This window comes from Podarcis raffonei, chromosome 8 (genome assembly GCF_027172205.1).
Source record: "Podarcis raffonei isolate rPodRaf1 chromosome 8, rPodRaf1.pri, whole genome shotgun sequence".
In the NCBI taxonomy this organism is placed as follows: domain Eukaryota; kingdom Metazoa; phylum Chordata; class Lepidosauria; order Squamata; family Lacertidae; genus Podarcis; species Podarcis raffonei.
In genome coordinates, this window is record NC_070609.1 from 44,433,981 (window position 1) to 44,459,239 (window position 25,259).

The window sequence follows — 25,259 nt, forward strand, 5'->3', positions numbered from 1 at the left end:
GCCCGTGTTTGGAGTAGGCCTAGTTCTCCAGCACTCCATCCTCTATCGGTATCGTATAATAGAACAGCTCGACTCATTTTGCAGTGTGATTACAAAACCCATCATGGTGAATTATGCAGCAAGCTAAATTGGTTTCCACCTTTCACAAAGCCAGAATATTATCATGCACAAATAGTGTACAAATGCAGAAATAATATGCATCCAGCTTATCTAAACCATGGATTTTGGAAAGACTCCTACCTCTTCATTCCATCAATACCAGGTCTGCGACTAATGACACCTGCAACATTATGAAAGCGGACTCGAAGCATGGTGAATGCACTTTCTTTTCTTCACACAAAGCTTCAATTTTCTAAGGCATTTTGCCCATTATTGAAGGCTCTCTAAGATGGAAAATTAATATTTTGGAGGCGGGGCTCTGTACTTTCCTGGGCTGGTATAATACCTGCAAATGTTTGTCAGTCAGCTAGCTGTGTAGCATATATTCCCTATCATTTTCTGAGAATAGATTTTCATTTTACAGATAAACTCTGGCCATGATCCAACATACTCAATATGATTTCATTGGCTGTAAAGGCACCTAATGCAGTGATGAATAGTGTCCATCGAGTTCCACTGTGAATAATTGTTTTATTGTAACCTTCCTACTGTTGTTTCCATTAGATATAGGCCACTTTTTTTAAGCCATACAAATTATGCAGATTTAGGAAGGTAAAATGAAAACATCCTGAGACAATTAGCGAACTCCTTAGGGGAAGGTGGAAGTACTGAAAACTTCGATCTTATTTTAAATATGAGATGACCAAGGGTTAGACACATAGGAAGCTGGTTTAGACTATTGGCCCATTTAGATCAGTATTGTCCACACTGATTGGCAGCAACCATCCAGGGTTTCAGACAAGAGTCTCTTTGATCCCTATCTGGGCTCCTTTGGGGAGAAGTGCAGGTAGGGATGGGGAAAATTGGATTCAGTATGCATTTAAAGCTGAATCTATCAAATGTTCATTTTCTGAAACAATACGCAAAGCAAAACACCTATCCTTTGAAATTCACCCTTTCCTGAATTTGGTGGTGCAGTTTCCCAAGCAAATCATGTTTACAAAAAGATATATATTAGGGGAAAGTTTGCATAAAAATGAAGATATTAGTGAAAATAACATTAAAATTGCATTGTATTAGGGAAAATTGCTTCCAAAAGGTGCACATTAGTTAAAACTGCACAGAAATATGTTTATTAGAAGAACTTTACACTCAAATGCTGATGAGTGTTCATTAAGGTGAGGTCTGGTGGGGAAGGCACCCAACCCCATTCCAATATTGTCCCTTCTTTTTGCATATTCTTCTTTTCCCAATCCACACCTGTCTCTCCTTCCAACACCCCACTCCCTGGCAGCCTCAGATCGCTCTGAGCCATGCAATGTGACCTGTAGCAATCCAAAGCTCTTTCAACCTGGCTCAAATGATGCCCAAATATATATGCACCTGCTGCAACAACTCCCTTCCTTTGGCAGGCTGTTTGCAAATTCCAGTCAGTTTGCAGTGTAATACTGTATGTTGCTATCTTATCTTTTACTAGGGATAGAATTACCAATTAGTTTAGTTTCCCCTCACTTTCACTTTTTCCATTGTTATATTTGTGTTTGAAAGCTATACAAAAAAATTGCATGATTTAAAGCAACACCCACTGATCCTGGCTATCAGTATCTTTTTGACTGACATTGATGAGATTTCTGTCATGCTTTAACTCTCCTACAGTGCAGGCAATAAGATTTTTTAAGGGAGGAATCTTATTACTGGATGTACTGCTGTGGTCTCTGTTGACATTTTCAATCAAAAAGGCAATCAGAAGGTCATATGTTTGAGAGTTTCTTTACAAAGGAACCTGTTAGGGGCTACAAGGAGGAATATAACACACACAGGAGTTACTTGGCTTAAATTCCTGTGTGACCATGAACAGTAATTTGATCTATATAATGGAAGAGTCATATTTTGTGCCTTAACAGTGGCATAAATCAGATATCCCCCAAGTTTCATCCGCTAAGGCAAAACATATCAAGGGAGGGGTGTGTGTTGGGGAGTGAGAATGTCAGGTGTTTTCCGAGAAGAGCAAGGTACCTGTGGCCATCCAGATGTTGCTGGACTCCATCAGCTCCAGCATGGCTAATGGCCAATGGCCAGGGAAATGCAGTCGCAAGGTTTGGGGTTTACCTGGGGCTACTATATTAATTATAACCTGGAAACATGTGAACTGCATAGGGGAAAAGAGACCATGTTTAGTAAATATGCAATTCCACTACCAGCCACATAAGCCTGTCATCAATGTGTGAGCCCTACCCTGTAGTGACTCAGGCTGGTTTTGATTCCATCTCTTTCCCCCTGCCACACCACTTCAGGTGATGGTGGCAGTCCTTCGTGACTCACATCCCTTCAGAACCCCACCTGTCGAACTGAGTAACACAGTTTAACCTGCCATATGGGTCCCACAGCACTGTGTGCAAGTCTCTGTAATCGTGGTTCACCAGGGGCGCCTGGGACATTTTGCCACTGCAGGCCAAATGCCCTGCCACCACAGCCCTCTCTTCCACACCACCACCCTGCAGACCCAAGCCCCCTCCACACACCTGCACTGCTGCCAGTCATGCCACAACTGCACCTTCACCTGCAATTGCACTGTTGATGCCCCCCATGATACAGTGGCGGCGGCAAGGGTGCAGAATTAGTGGAGAGGGCAAGGGCACTGTGGCAGCTGTAGTAGCGACATGGGCATGGACAAACTGGAGTGAAATAGTGGGGGCAAGAGGTGGGCAAGAAGAGAAATTGCTTCATCCTGCTTCATAAAAGCAACACCTGAAAAGGGCCACGGGTTACTCACTATTTTTGTCGTGCTCTCCTCTTTTCTGCACACACATACAAGGTGACTACTACCGACCAACCTAATTATTCAGCTCCCATCACTAACTGTTCCTATAGGCAATACAGTTTGGAGTAGGCAAAAAATGTCCCCCCTGTCAGCCAATCACAGAAAAGGACAAAAAAAAATCCCTCTCAGTCCCCACTATAGTGAACAGCTAAATGTGATAAGGAGCAGCAGGAATTGGACAAGAAGGTCTCATAGGAAGGGAAACTCACAAGCAGGACCTGGGCCCAACACAAAAGCCTGAAGGCATTCTCATTCCCCCCCCCCCAGTTAATTATTAGGTGCTTTAAGCCTACGTCCTTTGGATGTTTTGTATTTACATAATTCACAAATGTCCAAACTGACTTCCCCATCATGAGATAACAAGACCCCCTGACAGAATAAGAATTGCTTACTTGCAAAAATTTCAATACATATAGTCCTATTCAGGCAGTGTTCCAAATCACATGGAAATAAAGTGTAAAGAGGATGTGGAGTTCCCAATCATGGGGACACTTCTAAGATCACTTATCTGAATGCATTTACAATCCCCCTTCAGACCTTCCAGATCAATACAAGGAGGTTGGGGTGGTATAGGTGGGACCAGTGTTCACAGTTACAATGGGGACAGGAGTAGCATGCATGGCCCCATACTTCACCCTGATGTAGGGTGTTGTTGTATTTCATCTGGAAACAGAGCAAACCTTCAGCCCTGTCTGAAACATCTTATCACTCTTCCTCTGACCACTACATGTTTCATATAGCTGTCTGCAAATAAATCCCTCAATGGAAGGAACTGCTGGCACAAGTAAGTTACCTGCACAATTGTCCTGATCATGCAGATCCTCATTTGTCAGCAACTGCTCATGCACTAGGAGTTCTTTCCAGATTAGAATTCCTACATTCAGTCAGTCAGTCTGTCTGTCTGTCTATCTGTATCATCTCTCTATCTCTCTATCATCTATATCTATCTATATCTGTATCTATATCTATATGTCTATATCTATATAGATCTATGTTAGGTATTTATATAGATCTATGTTAGGTATTTATATACCACTTATGTACCAAGGATTCCAGTTGGTGTACATAAAAATAATAAATTCCATGCCATGGATAAAATCAATTAAAATAATAATAAAAGAATGAAAGTTCCCTTAAAACGTTAAAATGTGTGCTTTAAAAGAAAGGTCTTAATCAGGTGTTGGAAATTCAACAGGGAGCAGGCCTGTCTGATTTCTGCTGGGAGAGAGTTCCACAGAATTGGGCCCACAATACTGAATGAATAGCTTCTGGTGGATGTAGGTTGTCCAGTCTGCATTTGGGAGACCCTAAAATCTCATTGTTTGGGCAGGAATATTAAGGAAGCCCAATGCCAAGTTTTTGAACAGCCAGTGCAAGCTGTTAAGCACTAGTGTTAGATACTGGCAGTAGCCTGACCCCACCGACAGTCTAGCCACAGCATTATAATCTAAGTTATGCATGAATAAGGGAAATATCTATCTTCAAGATTATGCTATTCTACAGTTTAGTAATAATTTTGATGCTTTTTATATCTGGCTTTTGATTTACGTTCACATTAACAATCCAAAACCCTCAGAATGATGCAACTTAAAATTGAACTAAATGAAACCGTTTCCACCTTGAGCAGCTGATTAATAGAGCTTCTTGCAAGAAGATGTTCCACTCTTTATGGAATCTGCAACAATATGTCGCCATTCAGCTTTATTTTGAAATGTTCATGAAGGCTGTTTTCCATTCTTTAAATTAATTTCCCTGTTCAGTTTGTGATTAGAAGGCAAGAGCTGTGTAAAAGTTATTCAAAGATGGAAGCAGTGAATACAGTTTCAATAAACATGAGACTTCATTAATTTGATCAAAACCTTTACAAGCATGTAGAAGTGGTGTTAGCATATCAGTTGTTTGCAGGCTACAGTCATTAAATCTAGCTGTGCTACAACAGAAGCAGTATCAGTGTCACTGTAACTGTATTCAGGTGTTTGGGTGAACATGTGGGGGCTGAAACTAAATAGGGGCTATAAGAGTACTGACCCCACCATTTTTATCCTCAATATCTCCACAGAGGTGGTTTTAGGGTAACACAACTGGTTCAGCCACATTGGGTGCCACACCACAACAATGCTGTAGAACAAAGTGTGAGAGGTAGGGGACACCAAATTGTAGCATCATACAGGGTGCCACTGAAATTTGAGTGCCCAAAGTCTGTCATTGATCTCCATGCACTCCAAGCTGCCCCATCTTCTGGCCTTCACAAGTTGAGCATTAAGGACTCTGGTGTGATCCTATGTTCAGCTGAATAGTTACAACCCTCCCTTTGATTGGAAACCTTGAACCATGTGAGAAGGATTCTAACCCCATTCAACAGAACATATAATTCTCCTTCAGATCTCCACACTGAATGTGTGACGGTAAAGAGAAGAAGGTGCAGGATGAACACATTTGGGTAGATTGGGAATGAAAGCAAGATGAGTGCCTCTGTACCTCCTACACGGTTTAAGCCCTCACATGTTCACTGAAAGGGCTACAGATTTAGAGACAAACCACACGTAATTCCGGAGATCTGAGATCAAATTTGTAGCAACCATGTGGATGAGTGGGAAGGGAGAAACTTGAATCAGGACTTCATCTCAGAAGGAGGGTTCATGCTTTTATACCTGTGCCATTCCTGAGCCATTTCCTAAACTGAAACCATCACCTCCCTTTGAGGTACCATTTGGATACCTAATGTGGCCTCCCCCATCACTAATATTAACTTCACACACACCCCTACATACAATTGGAGCATCATCAATGCTATGTCCAGTTGTGTCGTCAAAAATGGATGGATATTTTTGTAAAAAATATTGTTATTAGAATTATATACAATTGTGGTATACATTGTACTATGCATGGCTACTCAGAGGTAAGGTCCACTGCATTGGTTTTGACTCTTTCTACGGTAAGTGTGCATTGGGTAGTAGCAGAATGAATGAATTTCCAACTCTCTAAAGATACAGTGGTGCCCCGCAAGACGAATGCCTCGCAAGACGAAAAACCCGCTAGACGAAAGGGTTTTCCGTTTTTCGATGCGCTTCGCAAGACGAATTTCCCTATGGGCTTGCTTCGCAAGACAAAAACGTCTTGCGAGTCTTGCAATTTATTTCGCTTCCCCCCCTTTTGCTAAGCCGCTAATAGCCTTTTAGCCGCTAAGCCTTTAATAGCCGCTAAGCCGCTAAACCGCTAATAGCGCTAATCTGCTAAGCCGCTAATAGGGTTGCTTCGCAAGACGAAAAAACCGCTAGACGAAGAGACTCGCGGAACGGATTATTTTCGTCTTGCGAGGCACCACTGTATGTTTCCAGTCAATATTGTCAGTTTTAAGCTAGCTGGACAAATGGTATGACTTGATGTAACTCAGCCCCTGAAAGATTGGTTGAGATCAACCCCACAGATTACTTGATGGCATTTGTCCAATAGTCGATCCACAGCACTACTTTGGCTCTTTTGTAACCAAGCCTCTGTTCTGTGACTGCAAAATGGAACCAACATGAGATATTAAGTACACAACCCTTTGAAAACTATTGATGTCAGAGTAAATAACACCAACCACAATAACATTTTCAGATTAGAAATGAGACATGATTTCCCAAATCCAACTACATTTTCAACAGTCTAAAACTGGCATGAAATGAAATCTCTTTTGATGTAACTTTGGATTGAAATAATAATAAAAAACATATGATTGCCTTCTGAAAACTAATGAAAGGATCTGCATTTATTCTACACAATGATTTGTCCTCCAAACGGAGGACATAGATGATGCCTTCCTGGAACAGATGGCCAAGCATGCAAAAGGAAGGGAGATAGTAGTAATGGGGGACTTCAATTACCCGGATATTTGTTGGATGTCAAACTCAGCCAAGAGCATAAGGTCAAACAGATTCCTCACTGGCCTTGCAGACAACTTCATTGTCCAGAAAGTGGGAGAAGCAACAAGAGGAACAGCCATTTTAGATCTGGTCCTAACCAATGTTGATGACCTGGTTAGTGGGGTAGAAGTGGAAGGATCATTAGGCGTGAGTGATCATGCTCTTCTGAAGTTTACTATACAGCGGAAAAGAGCAGCCAAGCATACTAGGACTCAATTTCTTGACTTTAAGAAAGCCGACTTCATAAAACTTACGGAAGTGCTGGGTGAGATCCCATGGACAGTAGTACTAAAAGGAAAGGGAGTTCATGATGGCTGGGAGATTGTTAAGAGGGAGATAGTAAAAGCACAACTTCAGGCAATACCAATGAGACGGAAACATGGAAGGTACCTAAAGAAGCCAGGGTGGCTATCTAAAGAACTTTTAACTGAGTTAAGATTAAAAAAGGATGTGTACAAAAAATGGAAAAGGGGGGAAACCACCAAAGAGGAATTCAAACAAATAGCCAGCACGTGTAGACACAAAGTCAGAAAAGCTAAAGCACAGAATGAACTCAGGCTTGCTAGAGAGGTTAAAAGCAACAAAAAAGGCTTTTATGGGTATGTTTGTAGCAAAAGGAAGAACAAAGAAACAGTGGGGTCACTCAGAGGAGAAGATGGTGAAATGCAAACAGGGGACACAGAAAGGGCTGAACTCCTCAATGCCTTCTTTGCCTCAGTCTTCTCCGATAAAGAAAACAATGCCCGACCTGAAGAATTTGGAGCAAATGATTCAGCAGAAGAAACACAGCCCAGAATAACTAAGGAGAATACTTGGCTAGTTTAGATGTATTCAAGTCTCCAGGGCCAGATGAACTGCATCCAAGAGTATTAAAAGAACTGGCAGATGTGATCTCAGAACCACTGGCAGTCATCTTTGAGAATTGCTGGAGAACAGGCGAAGTCCCGGCAGACTGGAGGAGGGCAAATGTTGTCCCTATTTTCAAAAAGGGGAAAACAGAGGACCCAAATAATTACCGCCCAGTCAGTCTGACATCAATACCAGGGAAGAGTCTGGAGCAGATCATTAAGCAAACAGTCTATGAGCACCTAGAAAGGAATGCTGTGATCACCAATAGTCAGCATGGATTTCTGAAAAATAAGTCATGTCAGACTAACCTGATCTCGTTTTTTGACAGAATTACAAGCCTGGTAGATGAAGGGAACACAGTGGATGTAGCCTACCTTGATTTCAGCAAGGCATTTGACAAGGTGCCCCATGATATTCTTGTAAAGAAGCTGGTAAAATGCGGTCTTGACTATGCTACCACTCAGTGGATTTGTAACTGGCTGACTGACCGAACGAACCCAAAGGGTGCTCATCAATGGTTCCTCTTCTTCCTGGAGAAGAGTGACTAGTGGGGTGCCACAGGGTTCTGTCTTGGGCCCGGTCTTATTCAACATCTTTATCAACGACTTGGATGATGGACTCAAGGGCATCCTGATCAAATTTGCAGATGACACCAAACTGGGAGGGGTGGCTAACACCCCAGAGGACAGGATCACACTTCAAAACGACCTTGACAGATTAGAGAACTGGGCCAAAACAAACAAGATGAATTTTAACAGGGAGAAATGTAAAGTATTGCACTTGGGCAAAAAAAAATGAGAGGCACAAATACAAGATGGGTGACACCTGGCTTGAGAGCAGTACATGTGAAAAGGATCTAGGAGTCTTGGTTGACCACAAACTTGACATGAGCCAACAGTGTGACGCGGCAGCTAAAAAAGCCAATGCAATTCTGGGCTGCATCAATCAATAGGTATAGCATCTAGATCAAGGGAAGTAATAGAAAGGTTGTTTTCTGCTGCTCCAGAGAAGCGGGCACGAAGCAATGGATCCAAACTGCAGGAAAGAAGATTCCACCTAAACATTAGGAAGAACTTCCTGACAGTAAGAGCTGTTTGACAGTGGAATTTGCTGCCAAGGAGTGTGGTGGAGTCTCCTTCTTTGGAGGTCTTTAAGCAGAGGCTTGACAACCATTGTTGGGGTCAATGACGTCCAGGGGTCCGGCACACTTCTCTTGCGCAGCTCTGGTCTTCCCCCCTGGGACCTTTGACTCAGCAGAGCGTAAAACACAGCGGAAGCAGAAGCAGAAACGTTCTTCGTGTGAAGGCAATAACTCAGGCTGAAACGCAGCAGTCTCCTTATCTTAAAGTCTTTATTCCTTAGCAAAACACAACATCTATAAATCTCCTGGCGACAGTTCGCCCATGTTGCTCCTTTCTCCACGGAGCTAACACGCACACTGAAAGAACACAGTAAACCACTCCCTTCAGTGTTCTAAGCCCGCCCTCAGAATGTGAGGCGTCATTAGGAAGAACTTCCTGACAGTAAGAGCTGTTTGACAGTGGAATTTGCTGCCAAGGAGTGTGGTGGAGTCTCCTTCTTTGGAGGTCTTTAAGCAGAGGCTTGACAACCATATGTCAGGAGTGCTCTGATGGTATTTCCTGCTTGGCAGGGGGTTGGACTCAATGGCCCTTGTGGTCTCTTCCAACTCTATGATTCTATGATTTCTGAAAACTCACTTCCAGAAATGCACATTTTGATTCTCCCACACCTACACACACCCTGAACTGATATGATGATGTTTGCTTGTTTTCAATATTTGATTGGAGATAGTTTTGCCTACATTCATCATGTGCTAGGTGCAGTCACAGATGGGGCTGTGCCACTTACCTGATCTCCCTTCAGGACAGAGAGGGAGAGAGCAGAGGCAGTGGTGAGGTTGGCATGGCGCAAATGCACAGACAGAGCCAATCTTGCTGATGTATTTAGGCTACCACGACCTTGGTGCCACCTAACTCCTCCACCCTCCATCCCAGTGACTAGTTCGAAGGGAGGTCAGTCACAAACTCAACTTCCTATCTGCTAATGGTTAGGGATGCAAGGACTCTTTCACATTATGCATTGGGTTCCATTGAAACCCATACAGATTCAAGTAGGGAGGGACCAATTGCCTCCAGAATATTTCTCTTTTCCATTCATGACTGACTCAACCTGCTTTTAATAAACAGGGAGAATCATGGAATGGTTCTGAGTTAAATAATACACTGATTATTTAAAAGCCTTAGAAGAAATTGCAGCTCTCAGAGGATTCATCTATTTAGACGCTGATGATGTGTCTCTGTAAGATGCAGGCAAAACTGAAAAGAAACGGTGATCACAAAGAAGGTATTTATAAAAATATATTTCCATAAAGTAGGAAACAATACAGGAGTTGTTGGTTGTTTTTTGTCTTCTGAATACAATACATGGAGTAAATAAAGAAAACAATTGCATCAAAACAAAAATAGAAAAAAAGTAAAAATGAATTGCATGTAATACTTAGTTTTATTATACAATTGCTACTTCTAAATAGTCAGTTTTCATTACAAATTGAGGATGTCAACAGCTACTAAGTGCTGCTTTCTTTGTGAGCCAGATCCCTGTGCATAACCATGAATATTCTAGAAAATAAGAAAAGCTAAAAACATAAGCAGGAAAATTATGTACACACCGGATCTTCTAGTATAGTGGATAACTATAAGCATGTGTGACCTTATGGTGAAATGTGTGGGGTTTTCAATGTCTTTGTTTTGTTTTTTGTAAATATTCACATGAACCAGTTTGCTTCCAGTTGCTTGTGCTTGTACTAAAACACCAGTTCTTGGTTTATGAAGAAAATATAAAATGGTCCAATGTTAATTTCTTCCAGAAACACCCTCACCCTGCTACCATTCCCTTGCAGCTCCTCCACTGCTAATATCTCTTGTGTTTGTTTTTCAAAATGTACATTTCATTTAACATTCATTTTATATAGATATATATATAGAACAAAGAATTCTAACCTTTTATTAATGGATACAATTTTGACATTTCCCTTCTCTTATACTCTTACCAATAATCAATCTTAATAAATAAAAGTAGTAATGGACATCAATAAAATATTTATTTCAAGGATTAAACAAATAAATTTGTTCTTTAGCAATAAAACCAGCTTTTGTATATGAGTCCATCTTCTTTCACATATTTCCCTCCTTTTTCTTATAGAAGACAAAGTAGATGAAATGAGTGATTCTTCTAAAAAACAATCCATTTTGTTTGAAAAGTAGAGAACTCTTCTCCACTTGAACATTTGCACAATGGTGGATTTTGAATCCTGTCACTGGAATAGATTAAGAACATGTGAATATTTTAAGGCTTGACACAATGTTTGAAGATGATATTCAGTCTGTGGTTTTTGTGGCCAAGAATTACCCTATGTACAACTTACAGTCACTGCACAGTTGAGGCCAAAAGGGACTTTATCAATGCTTTTCTTAAAAATTCAGCATTGCAAAGAAGACCAGATATTGCTTTTAACATTCTTTTTTTTCCTGTTTTTGTGGTGAAATCTTTGTTGGCAATGTGGAAGCAAACCATTAGCTTTCAATGGACTATCAGAAGATGCTCTTCATAAGCGAAAATCCATAGAGGTCCATTATGTAGAAAAGCACCTATCTTCTCCGTTTCCTTTCCTTTCACGTACTGAAGGTGATCAAAGATCCAAACCTCCATCTTCAGAGTGGTCATGTGAATATAGAATATCCAAAGACTTCTAGACACTCTACGTACTTAACTTCACAGTCCACAAGACTCAGACCTCCTAACATATACTTTTGATTTATGTACTTTTTTGGTTCAACATTACAATGTAGTTGATTTTATAAGATGACTGGCACTAAAGTTGCCCCTAAACAAAAAGCCACATTAGTCATAACTAACAGCAGTGGCCCTAGAATATTACATGATCGCTTAAGTCAAGAGTGAAAAAAATAAAAGTTTGTAATCCACTGTCAAGTTTCTTTGTCACTTTCGCCCACTGAGTAAAGTTCCCCGAGTCTTTTAAAACGGGGTCCCCATTCGCTGAGGTAGTCAAAATTCTGATCTGAGTCTGATGTTGAAGACTCTAAGGAACTTAGAGAACCAGCTACTGAGCCTCTCCCCTCATACCCATAAATCTGAATCGAGTCATATGGAGGAGCTGTAGGGTCATTATCAGCTTCATGGAGCCTTACATTGATAAATTCATCAACATCAACACCATTAGGAACAGGTGCCAATCCCTGCCTTGGCATAAATTGAAGATCGGGTTTAATATCCTTGCGGGGCAAAAATCCATTTATTCCATCAGGGTTTTGTAAAGTTGCAATGTCAAATGCTTCCGTATCTTCTTCGCCACCTCCTTCGTCATCGTAACGGATGATGTTTTCCCTCACATCTTCATCGTCTTTGATAATAAGAGGCTCGTTTTTATGTCTCCTCAGTGTCACAAACAGCACCACAATGACTGTAAAGGAAATACCACAAACTGATCAACCTTTGAAAGCAGTTCTTAACGCAAGCAAAATATTTCCTCAGAGGGTGAAAAGGTGCTTATATTTCTATGAGGGCTTGACTGGAAATTTGGTTATTAGAACATGAGGTAAAATGAATTTTGGAGAGAAGGAAATTTGGGATCCCTGAAACTAGGAAATAGGAAATTCAAGGAAAGGGCCCATTTTAAAAAAAAAGTTCTGAGAGGCACTTGCTAGTCTGAGCATCCCTGTCTTGCTCTGACTTTGATAGGATTGAGGTCAGGAAATGCAGTTTGTCAGGAAGTGGTGCCAACATTGAGGACAGCTTTTCACCTGTATTCCCTGACTGAGGGCCTCTCACGTCTTACAACTTTGTGATCAGTGACATAAGCAATAAATTGTTAATATAGTCAAGTGGATCTAGTTCCTAATAAGGCATGATGCTTGATTTGCCAACATTTAGTTCCAGCATCAACCTATGCACCCCAAAGGCAAATTTCCCCTTTAAATGGATCTGACATAGGCTTTTGTGGGATATCCAGCCTCATATAACCCAGAGTCTGAACTCTAATGCATGAAGGGGTTAAAACCATAGAGTAGACTGCCATGTCAGGCTTCGCTAGGTTATTCCTCCTCACCTTGGGAGAAAGAGTTATCAAGCCTGTGTTCTTCCATTCCACCATTGGACCCTATCAGTAAGGAGATCTAAGCTGAATGTTCCAAACTTAGACTACATGGCTTAAGCAGGCCACTCATTGTGAGGGAGCTTTGCTGTCATTGACATCTACTCTCAAAGTGTGATGAAAAGAGCATTACTCAGCTATGAAAAGGAGCAGCCCAACTTCAGATGCGTTAATTCAAATTAAGCTTATTCCCAGATACTTGTGTTTGGAGCTAATGCTTTGCTCTGTCAATTTCAGTTTCTTTCAGTTTATCATTTTTCCAACCTTAAGTTCAGTTCTCCACATTTCCACATCAGTTTGCATTTTTTAAAGTCTTTGTGAAAACATTTCCAAGCAAATTTCTTCTCATATACACATTTTTAATGGAATTTCCAGAATATAAACATTTTTTGCAAAGTAATTTCCCCAATAGAATGTATTTGTGTATCTTATTTCCACAAATATATGTATTTATATGCAACAATTTACTCTAGTACAGTCGTACCTTGGGTTACAGACGCTTCAGGTTGCATGATTTCGGCTTGCGCACTGTGCTGAACCCGGAAGTACAAAAATGGGTTACTTCTGGGTTTCGGCACTTGCGCATGTGCAGAATCGCAACCCGTGCATGTGCAGACGCGGTGCTGTGGGTTGCGGACGCTGTGGGTTGCGAACATGTTTCCCGCATGGATCACATTCACAACCCGAGCATCCACTGTATACACATTCTGGGCCCCATGACTTGGTTGGAGAACTACATTGCAAAATTTGGAGAAGTGTAGATTTTTACAGATGCTTCAGTTTGCATACTGTTTTGGAAAGTGCAAATTCACATTTAAATGCTAACTGAATTGAATTCCCACCCCATTCCTACTTTGGATACTACTCAAAAAAAGTTGCTATTAGCCCTGCAACAGTTTTTTCCCCTAGAGAAAAACAGGTGCCAGTTCTCACCTTGAAGTTGTTACAGTAAGTATTCACATTTTTAACCCCCCCCCAAAAGAGGTGTCAGTACCACGTGCCCTTGAGTTTCCTCGGGGGGTGGGGGTGGAAAGCACTGCCCTACAGCAGTGGGGGGTAGTAGTAATAGTAGTAGTAGCAGTGTTTGTATTAGGCTTTGGTCTCTACCCTTCAGGGGAGCTAACACTGACTTTAATGAAGACTTGATATTGATGGGGGAAAGCATGAGGAAACGAGCTGAACATTGTCTCCACCAATGCTGCTGCTCCAGTAAAAATTAGATGCCTTCACAAGTATTCAAATGTAAACAGAAAATGTGTCAGGTGATCTAATTATCTGTGGTTTGACTGTAATTGTGTTCTAAGCACTTGGGTACTGTACAAGTTTACTGCCCATGAGACCTTACACAATGTTCTACTAATCATACAGAATGTAACCCTCCAACAACATATAGTAACCTATCCAAACTTTCGAGTCTGGCTGACTAGCTAAGGAAAAACAGAGGAGTCATCTTCCGTTTGGCAGGCCTCAATGGATACCCCGTAGACTGTGATAATTTCACTAGGTCACCATTTGTGAAGAGTTGGCCTATGGCAGGAGCAGTCAACATGGCGCACTTCAAATGATGCTAGACGGGAACTCACATCAACCCTAGTCAGTATGGTGAATAGTCAAAGATAATGAGAGTTTTCTCCAAGAACATTTGGAGTGAATCATGTTGACTACCCTTGGCTTCTGGGAATATTCGATGTTACTAAGGGTGTATCCTTTTTCAAATAATGGACCTAAGCTATTGATTTCAATGAATCTACTAGCCACTTACCTCTTTCACTGCCACATCCTTTTCTTCCAGAAAAAATTGTCTATATTGTTTAGCAATTTATGAACCAGAAACATGTGAATCTCGCTCATGTTTAAAGCACTGCTCCAAATGTCTACTATGACTGGCAGTGGCTTTCCAGGGTCTTCAGTAGTGGGTCTACTACTAGAGACACAATCAATTGAAAATGGGAGCTTTTGCAAGTAAAGCATATGCTCAACTGCTGAAAGATGCTCCTTTCCCATATGGAAGTCTTTCTGACCAGTAAATGAATACGTACCTAGCAGCAAAATGATGCAGGCTAGAATTGCTATTAAAGCTCCCATGCTGAGGCCAATAGGCAGCACATAAGCTTCAGCATTGCAGGACTGGGCAATACCCTCGTTGCTGCATCCACAGACCTTAATGGTGAGGGTGCTGGTGCTGCTCATTGGGGGATTCCCACTGTCGCTGATTATGACAGGTAGAAAATAGACTTCTTGCTTCTGGCGGCTGAATCCATTATGTTTTGTTAGAATGTTAAGGGTGTTATCTGGAAAAGAAGGGGATAATCTATTTCAGATTAAGGCTGCAGAATGCAAGGCTTTCTTTGATGAGGACCGAGCCAAATCTACTTACCTTATTTTGTGTTCATTTTCATAGTTTTACAAAAGTGCTTCCTCGTGTTGCCAGTTTATGGCATGTGACGTGAACAAATTGGTGTACCATCAGTGCTGCCTTCATTTTTCTCCTTACCATCATTAGCCTCATTTGGAGCTCTTTGGAAATTGGCAGGGATAGGGAAACTCAGGTCCAGAGGTCAAATGCAGTCTTCCAAGCCCCTCTATCAGGCCCTTGAGGCTCTCTCTAGGCTACACCCCCTCTTCCCAGGCCACAACATTCACTAAGCCGTCTCCGCACACTCAATGAGCAATTTTGTCTAGCTGAAATGGGTCCTTGAACAGTGGTAGTGTCTCTTGCTTGCGTGGGTGAAGAGAGAGGTTGTTTTCATGCAGAAACCTCTGACTGGGGTATATTAAGGACTATCTCCTTCTATGTGATTGTGGCTACCTATTGTTTTTTGTCAACAGAAGCTTTTTTCCACCCCCACTCCTGCCCTGAGGTACACTTGATTGGGTTGCAAGACAGGACTTTTAAAGTTGTGACACTCAGGGTATGAACCCCATCCTTAGAGGGTCTGGCTACCTGCTTCTCTTAGGTGAGCTTAATTATGCTTTTATGGCTGTTTTAAAACTGTCTTCTGTTAAGCTTATTGAATTTATATTGTTTTCATAAAGCACATTTTTGGGAGTTGGGGTTAAGAGCCAAAAAGTGTCTATAAAAGTTGGGAGGTTTCAACTGAACGTCAGGAGAAACATCATGGTAGTAAATTCAGTTTGGACAATGGAACCAATTACTTCTAGAGATTGGCAGGGCAGGTGTTCCCTTACTTGCGGTCTTCAAACAAAAGGTGAACATTTATCTGCTGGGGATACCCTACCTATAGATTTCCTGCATCAAGCAGAGGATTGGGTTGTCATCGCAACCAAATCATGCATTTAAGACACTATTAAAACACATTTAAAGCACAAAGAATCATGAGACTAGTAGTTTAACCCTCAGAGAGCCTTTTGATGCAACAGCTTTCGCTATGGAAATTGGGCAAACATACAGTTGACTGCCTAATCATTCCTTCTGTTTTTGCATAGTGAAGCTTGTTACCTTTTTCACAGTTCTTAGGCACAGTTGACATCATTAAAACGATCACCATTTAACTCCCACAATTGCTGAATTTACAGAGGCCTGTCTTCCATTTATTAGGAAAAATATAGGCAGTCCTGCAGAAACTGGAGTGAGGTAAATGTTGGCTTTATTTAATGACACCCACTGTGTGTTAGCAGTAAATCAAATAACTAAGAACCGCACAGGTAATTACTGAATTCAACTCTCCTGCAAGATGTATGAGATTTTTCTATTACATTAGGTAACCCTAGATTACTGGCACCCGCCATCCCACCCAACCCTCTCCTCTTATTAGCAGTTCTGTGTATGCCAGGCAACACTTCAAAAATGTAACAAGGTTTGATTTATTTGCTTACTTAACAAGTCATCAGGGTACTTTACTGCTTTACTCAGAAGGCTATTTTGAATCCTGCTGCCATGGATGTCCTTGGGTTTATGCTGATTTGGATTCATTTGATACATTTCTTCAAATAAAAAGTAGCAGGAAGTTAATCGAAATAATGTTTTGCTAGACCTACAGCAGATCCTGGTTTTCCTAAAGGTTTTCCCCATTTGCTTACTTAACAATTCATCAAAGTTTTAAACTACTTATTCAGAAAAAATATTTTGAATCCTGCTACCATGGATGTGCTTGGATTTATGCTGATTCAGATTCATTTGATACATTTATCCAATAAAAAACAACAGCTAGTTAATAGAAATAATTTTCCACCAGACCTAAAAGAGATCCCGGTTTTCCTAAAGAAAGAACAATAATGTTCTGGTCCAATAAACAGCTTCTGTTGTCTAAGTAAAGGTCCAATAAACAGCTTCTGTTGTCTAAGTATTCCATTCATTAATCATCCCAACTTCCATTTATTGTCCATTCTCCCATTATTCTCGTATTCCAGTTAAACAATAACAATACTGAAAAACAGTTACAGAACTGGAGCATACATTGTGCTGCTCCTCGCATTGCTTTCAGAACATTTTCTTTTTTCTCTTACCTTCATATTACAAATGTTGCTCACACACCACTTCGACGGGGCAGATTTGCCCCACCCCATAAGAGAGGAAGACTAGAACAGTGAGGTTCTAGTCTTTCCCTTTAGAAATTACTGCTATGATAAGGCTTCTTCTTCCAACCCATGATTCCCCATGTGACTCACAGTGATAGTAGTTAGGTTAGAAGTAGCAAGTTTAACTAAACACCAAGGGTTTAAAATCATGGGAAACAATCAAAAATTGGGGAAAATCTCAAACCACCTTCTATACACATGCCTTTTTTAAGGTGTGGGAAAAGGTTCCAAAGGTAAACTGACAAAATGAGTAAAAGACGGCAGATTAATAAATGAAAAGTTTGTAGGGAAATGGAGCTTGTTTATCAATTACTGGAATGAAAAAGTGCAAGAATCATTCCATCCACTTAGGGTGGGAGGATCAAACCATAAACAAATTTTGGGGTGGTGTGTTCCACAGGAATTCTAAAATTTTGAATATTACAATGGTTAAAGATCCAGGCTTAGCCATGATGTCATTTTTTTCAAGGAACAAATAAATAGATTTTCTTTAAGCCATTAACAATCCATTTCTTGACAGCAGCCTGGATGGAAAACACAATCTTATGGAGAAGTGATCATTTGTTAACTATACAAAGTGGTATGATAGGGTTTGGAAGGCTGTGCTTGTAGATGAACTATCACAACATTGCAAAGTAATCAGAGGTGACATTACCAGAGAAAAATATTATGATGACTGGATCCCCTTCATTTCTTTCATTAATTCCTCACCAGAAGAACTTAGACCATATTTTCTTTTTGAAGAAGTATGTTTTCCTGAACTTTATACTGATACTCCAGGTGTTTTTTATTTAGATACCATGCCACTGACTCTCTCCAAGGTTTAAGGAAGGTTGTTGTTCACTTTGCAAGTCTGCTATTGTAATCAATCCAATGTGTTTGACATTTATATTCTTTCCAAAGTATGTAATGAGTATGCATGGTTCATCTATATATCCCCCCTAAAACATTATCTTTAGAATGCTTTGATAATTTTATCAGTTTGTTTCTTTTAATATTTTTACTCATTTCTTTCTCTTTCTAATTCTTTTTTTTTACTCCTTTAATAATTTTTTTATCTCTTTCTTATCTTTCCTTTCCTCTTTTTGCTTTGTTTTTGCTTTTGTTTTCTTCTGCTTTTTGTGTTTGTTTGTTTTTAATCCTCTACACAGAGTTAATGATGGGTTTGCATACAGATGAAGGTGATGGATGGTTGGTGTCAGGGCCAGATTTAGGTTTGATGAGGCCCTCAGCTACTGAAGGTAATGGGGCCCTTTATATGTCCAGCTGTCCTTTGTCAACGACAAATGGTCGCTGTTTTATGTGTTGAATATGTGCTATATAGTAATTTATGGCCCTAATAGGTATCTAAAGCCATTTTATTTGTTTTTTATCTTAGATTTTGAAAATGTACATCCAGTTGTTGTTTTTCCTTTAATTTTTTTGGGGGGGCCCCAATAGAGTGGGGCCCTAAGCTATAGTTTGTTTAGCTTATACGTAAATCTGGCACTGGTTGGTGTGAAAGGCTGGGAAGGGAAAATCTCCCGGGGATGGAGAAGAAAGAGGAGCTCCCGGGGGGGGGGGAGAGGACTGTCAGAGAAGACGCTACATTCTTCTTTTTCTCTTTTTTGTTTTTGTTTTGATTAGTTTGTTTTTTATTGTATTGTATTATAAAAGGTCTTAATAAAATCTTACTTTAAAAAGTCAAGAAAACAGGGAATGACCACATGGGAATAAAGATCCAGGCAAAACTGATACATACATGAGAAACAGTTCAGTTTTGTTATGGAATTCAGTTAAGTTACTCATGGGATGACACATTATTCATTTCTTTTCTGTTGACAACAGCTGTATTTTTTTATTGGTACAATAACCTGAAGGGGCTAATGTAAAGTACTCCCTCCACTAACTCACCTAAGTAGTTATGTATGTAAGCTCTGATCCATCTTGTCTCTAAGAGACAGAGTTCTATTCAAATTCACTTAGCATGCAGCCTGGTTTACAGCCTATTTAATTCTGAGAACTATTATTAAATTTCTGAGTATTATTTAGGCCAGTCAACACAAACTCACACAAACTGTTTTTATCTCTGCAGGGCTTCACCTGGGCCATAGGTCTTATCCCAATCAAGCCCCAGAAGATAAGGGTAGGTGACTGAACCAGTCGATTACGATTAATTTAGGGATGGGCAAATCTGTGAATTTTTGATTCTTTCTGCTTCTCATTTTTATTATCTTTAGTTCTCCATATCAGTAGGTAATACAGTGGTACCTCTGGTTACGAACTTAATTTGTTCCAGAGGTCCATTGTTAAGCTGAAACTGTTCTTATCTTGAGCTTTTGCTTTTACTAATGGGGCCTCCCACTGCACACGCGCCAGAGGTGCACAATTTCCGTTTGCATCCTGGGGCAAAGTTTGCAACCAGGAGCAGCTACTTCCGGGTTAGTGGAACTCGTAACCTGAAGCATTCATAACCAGAAGTGTTCATAACCAGAGGTACCACTGTACACATAATTAATGAATTGTGTAATTTACTTAATTTTGCCAGAGTAGAAATTGAGTTGAATAATGTTGTTTTGTGCAGAAGACAGACAGTAGTGGAACAGAAACTGTGCTGCATGTGGTGGAATGGAAAATAACCACTTCTCACATTCATACACTAAGTGCTACTTCAGTGTTGCAAGGTGCTATCCATGGAAGTCTTCCTTTTCTGACTTCTGCAATTTGAAACTTTCAAGCAATCCAGCCTTCCTGTTTAGTAATAAAATCACTTTATCTGGTTTACTTTTGTTTCCCAGTAGAGAGATTTTTTAAAAAAACAACAACCAACAACTTAGAAGCTCAGAAAACAGCAGGCAGCTCCTACAGGAGCAGACACCAAGGCTACTGCATGAATTAGCTTGGAAACAGGTGCTTGAGAGGGCCTGTCTGCTCATCTCCCCAATTAACCTGCTGATCCTTTATTATCATGCTTTTCTTGTCATTTACTTAACCATCCCTTGGTTCACAAAACATAGCACACTTTGCTTTGTGATCTATTCTTATGAGTTCTAAGTTAAGTTGCCATCCATGCCTTTCATGTGCATATGTATGGATTTAAAACAACATCAACAACATCATTACATCACAAACCAGTGGAGGCTGGTTATTAGGGTGAAGGTAGCACTGCCCCACTAACCTCAGTCTGCCCTCTGTTAGCTCCCACCTGTCTGTCTTCTTACAACCAATCCGAGGAGAACTTCTGCCTGCCAGCTTCCTCCTCTACACTGGAGGTTAATTAATTAATTCATGAATTGCCTCTCTAAGCTCTAATTTGGTAATTAAGTATGCCTTAGGCCTCTTAAAACATGCTTTTACTTGTGTGGCTTTTGCTTCCTCCTCAGTGGCTCCCACCGCATTCCAGATTTAGCCACTAAAATGTTGTCCCAACATTTACAGATCACAGGGATGACACTTCATGCCCTTGGGAGGTTTTTAAAACGTGTGGCATGCACGCGGATATAAAAATGAATCATATGAGTGCAATACTTTATGTATACTTGAACTAGCATGAGAGCAGTCTTGGAAACAGCAAGCCCATGTGAGTAAAGGTGTGCAAACAGGGGACCCTAGCAGGTCTGAAACAAGACATATTGCTTTCCAAGGCAGAGAGCAAGATGGTGGGCCTACCCATTCCATGTAAAAGAATTCAATTGTACTGGTGGTTAGAGCTTCAAGACTGGTGACGGGAGAGAATCCTCCAGCACACTGGAGACAGCGAAACAGATTTTGGGAGGTGGGGAGGGGCAGAAGACGGTGTGTGGCAATAAAAGGAAATGACAGGGAGGTATTTGAGGAAGGACATCCCAGAGTTGTGGCTTTTGTTCTCCAATATCTGCAGCTTGAAGCAATTGATTCACTCTGCCTGATGGTTCTGGGCCTTGGCATCAGACCACATTTGTAATTTAGAACTTTTTATGTCCATGAGTCAGTTTACACTGAAGTGCCCTTTTGTGTGTGTACCTGATATTTCTTTAATTCACAGTACTGCCTTTAATATTTAGAGATCTGTAGATTTCCCTGCTGTGTAACCTTCTACCTAGCTAGCTACTTTTCTGCCCTTCTCTTTCTTTTCATTTTTCAAAAATGTTCTTAGAAAGATCAAATCATTAATGGCATTAAAGAATGTACTATAAATTATCTGTGCTGGATTTGTTAATTCTGAACAGAAAGAAAGTTGTTTTTTAATTGGAAACTTTGCAGCTGGAAATCTCAAGGGCTGTGATGAAGTACATTTCTTTACACATGGGGAAAAGTTAGACAACATGAAATTAAAATAGTTATATCTGGGGGGGCCTTCTGTGTACATGCTTAGGAACTAAGTTATTCCACCACCTAATGAGCTAATGGCTTAAATGAGATTTCAACCGGGGGCTTCCTGGATCACAGGCCACAGTGTATGATTTCAATTTTATCGATGGAAAAAATCCACAGAACATCCATAAAAACAAAGGTGAGATCAGATTATTTTGATTCATGTGTGTCCAACTACATTGAGTGGAGAATCAACAATATCTAAAGAACAACAGTACTGCAATCCATAATGTTGTTAATGAAGAGGCATCAACCCAATCAGTGCTATTTTTCTAGAAAAAGAGGTGCTGGAACCCACTCAGCTTCCTGACAGTAACAGCTGTTTGATACGTGAACAGACTTCCAAGAAAGGGGGTAGACTCTCCTTCCTTGGAGAATTTTAAGCAGAGGTTGGATGACCATCTATCATGGATGCATTAGTTAGGATTCCTCCATTGCAGGAGGTTGGACTAGATGACCCTTGGGCCCTTTCCAATTCCACACTTCTATGATTGTATGGCAACACTGACCAGCAGTTATTGCCTGTATCATGGAATGAGCAGGTACATAGATCACCTGGTTAGGTCACTGTCTTCTACCCAATGGTGAGGTGTACTATATTCCTGTTATTTTATTTATTTCACAAAATTAATATACCTCATTATTATAGAGAAAACCTTAAAGTAGTTAGAAATTATTTTAACGAATACAAAATCTGCATAGATAAATTAGAATTAGGGTTAATTAGCATCCCCTGTTGGCTCTGGGGATGCTGGAAACAACATGTAGGCATGGTGAATAGGTCGGCACTCCCTCCCCTGTATGCACTGTATTGGATTGGGGAAGAAGATTAATCAAATCTGATTCAAGGTTAATATTGCCTGAATTGTATCTGCACCTCACAAATAGCTTATTACACAAGTCTCACTCTATAACTGTGTCCACTTTTTACGTTTGTCCACTTGAATGCATCACTAAGGTGAAGAACCTATGGTGTGCTTCAGTGATGTACTGCTTTTTTGAACAACAGAAGCGGAAACAAAAAATTAGGCACCCAAACAGATCAGAGAGAAGTACATGTTTTGCAGAGTACTTTAGGTTCAACAAAGCAAAGTCACGCAGATCATGCACGATATTCTTTTTACGAGAAAGATTTTTACATAAGCCTAACAATAAAGACAAAAATGTTCTGTTCAGCCAGAAGGCTTATTAAAATAATCGGTAAATAAATTATGCAGCTTTATGATATTTTGAGGCTGATTTACGATAACCAAGCTGTATGTGTGCAGACACATTCATGGATAATTCAAAGTGATCTGCTTTCCGTGAACATCAAAAATTTGCAGTGTGTGTTCTGGAAACCAAATGAATGGCTGCTATCAAATTTCATATTAGATATCTGTAAGTTGTTGTTTTTAATAAAAGGTCTAAAACCGCAGTTCACCAATCATCCTACACCTCTTACATCATAATATGCCACATGTCAAACCAACATGGCTGTGCAACGTAGATTTAGTGAGCTATGATGTGACAGCCAATGCCTCTTTCTGGGAGATTGTTTTATTGGACCTAAATGTCAAATGGTGACAGTTAGTTGCTAAAAAGAATCCAAAGGCTGCCCCCACACCCAGTTTATCTGTCATAGGGGAAATAATAGTTTTAAGCACACAAACTAAACCGATTTATTTCCAGGAAATTGTGATACCCGATTACCTCCATTAAGAGTTCTGAATAGTGAGCACTTATAGGAAATGTTATTCTGCAAGTGTCAGACAATGCCTTTGTAATCAGAAATGACTAACAACAAAACATCCTCCCTGTGTCTCTGCCATTTAAATTATATATATATATATATAGAGAGAGAGAGAGAGAGAGAGCGCGCGCGCGCGCCTGCTTTTCTTTGGAGGTTGAGTATCTTGGATCTGGGCCACTCAGGCATGACACCATTCACAATGTTCTTTTAAAACAAATTAAAAACAAGGTAGAATGTAAGGAAGGTCATACGCTGATATCTGCAGCAATGTTTCCCCTCTCAAAGTATTCAGAGCACAGAAAGGTAAGCTACCTGCCCCCTTTTGTTAACCTGCAACTTACCAAAAAGGTGAATGGAGGCAAAATTCAAGCAAAATAAGTTTCTTTGAGAACTGTTAGCTCAGTTTTCTAGAATCATAGAACTGTAGAGTCTGAAAGGTCTCCAAAAACCAACTAGTTCAACCCCCTACAATCTAGGAATAACAGCTAAAAAATCCCTGAGAGATCTGGTTAAAAACTTCTAATGAAGGCGAGTCCACCACCTTTTGAGGTAGTCCATTCCACCTCTGAGCAGCTCGTACCATCAGAAAGTTCTTCCTAATTTTTAGTAGGAATCTCCTTTCTTGAGATTCCTTAAGATTCAGTTATTAATAACAATAAGCAATTCCTTTTGCAATCCTATGATCTTCCTCTCAGTCTCCATGAAATACTCCATAACATCCCCATCAGTTGGTGGTGTGGAGGAGGAGAGTGTTGAAGTGATTAAGGGAGGCTCTGAATCTGCAAGATCCAAAGACTTTCTGTTTCCCTAATATGTTCCCAGTAAGAGAAAGAAAAGACACCACCAAAGAAGCTGATGTAGTTATTTTCTTTCCAACGATACAATATGATATATCTTTATTGTCATTGTCCCTACCTTCAACCCTAGCTGACACTTTGCATCTGACTATTCTTCCACCATCAGTTTTCCCTCCCCACCCCATTATGCTATCTTTGTCCACATAGGCAGAAAGCAACCTGTGTTGATAACATCACTATAGCAAACATAGGAATCACTCTCCTTCTGCTACGTGACTATGCCAATGCCATTTTATTCATAAATCCATTCCACCACATCTGTGCATGCAATGATGTGTGTGTGTTTGTTTGTGTGTGTACTTCAATAGTATCTTATCACAAAGTAAAACTTTTCTCTCATTGTATGTGTAAAGGGAATTGGGGGTTGCTCGTGCGTAAGGGGCTGCTGCTCTAGGCAACGTTGTCTGGCTAAACCTTTCCCTGGCTGGACAGCCCTTTCTCCGTGGCTGTGTCAGTCACTGGCAGAATCCGTCAGTGGGTGTTTCCTGAACTTCTTCCAACATAAAAGCTCTTTGACGCCAAGTCTCCGCCTCGCCTCCCTGCGCGGAAGTCTTCTGCACAGAGTGGGCGTGGCTAGCGGAGGTCCTGGGCTCTCCCCGCTGGTCTCTGTGGAAGAGTCTTGGAGCCATCTCTCCAAAGTCCTTCCCTGCTCCCCTTTCTTCCTGGTGTCACGCCGATTTCCTTCCCCAAAGGAAGTGTTCTCTCTCTCCCTGCTGGTCCCTTCTCCTGCATCGTTGGGGAGCCTTACCTCCACTCTTGGCTCTGATGGCAGTTCCCTGACAGTATGCATCTCTAAATTATTTATTCTAAAATATGTATGTATGTATTTATTTTACACATTTTGGTGTTTTCTTTTTGCCAGGGCAGGGCGATTATATCACAAAATTCAGTGATATTTATAATTTGAAAGACATTTACATTCTGATCCTATTAT

General features: G+C 40.6%; 1 protein-coding gene across 6 annotated transcripts in view; it reads right to left on the minus strand.

The window, feature by feature from the left end:
* Nucleotides 1-10,038: 10,038 nt before the first annotated feature.
* The window catches only part of LOC128419203 (cadherin-8), a 230,619-nt gene continuing 215,398 nt past the window's right edge, over nt 10,039-25,259 (minus strand). For 5 of the 6 annotated variants that reach the window (XM_053399626.1, XM_053399624.1, XM_053399625.1 and 2 more), the window contains 2 exons: nt 14,905-15,156; nt 10,039-12,175 (listed from right to left, as the gene is read on the minus strand). In XM_053399626.1, the coding sequence (XP_053255601.1) occupies nt 11,682-12,175; nt 14,905-15,156 (746 nt within the window). In that variant the 3' untranslated portion in view covers nt 10,039-11,681. Of the gene's footprint in view, nt 12,176-14,904; nt 15,157-25,259 lie in introns of those variants that run through there. The other variant, XM_053399627.1, reaches the window with a different exon arrangement.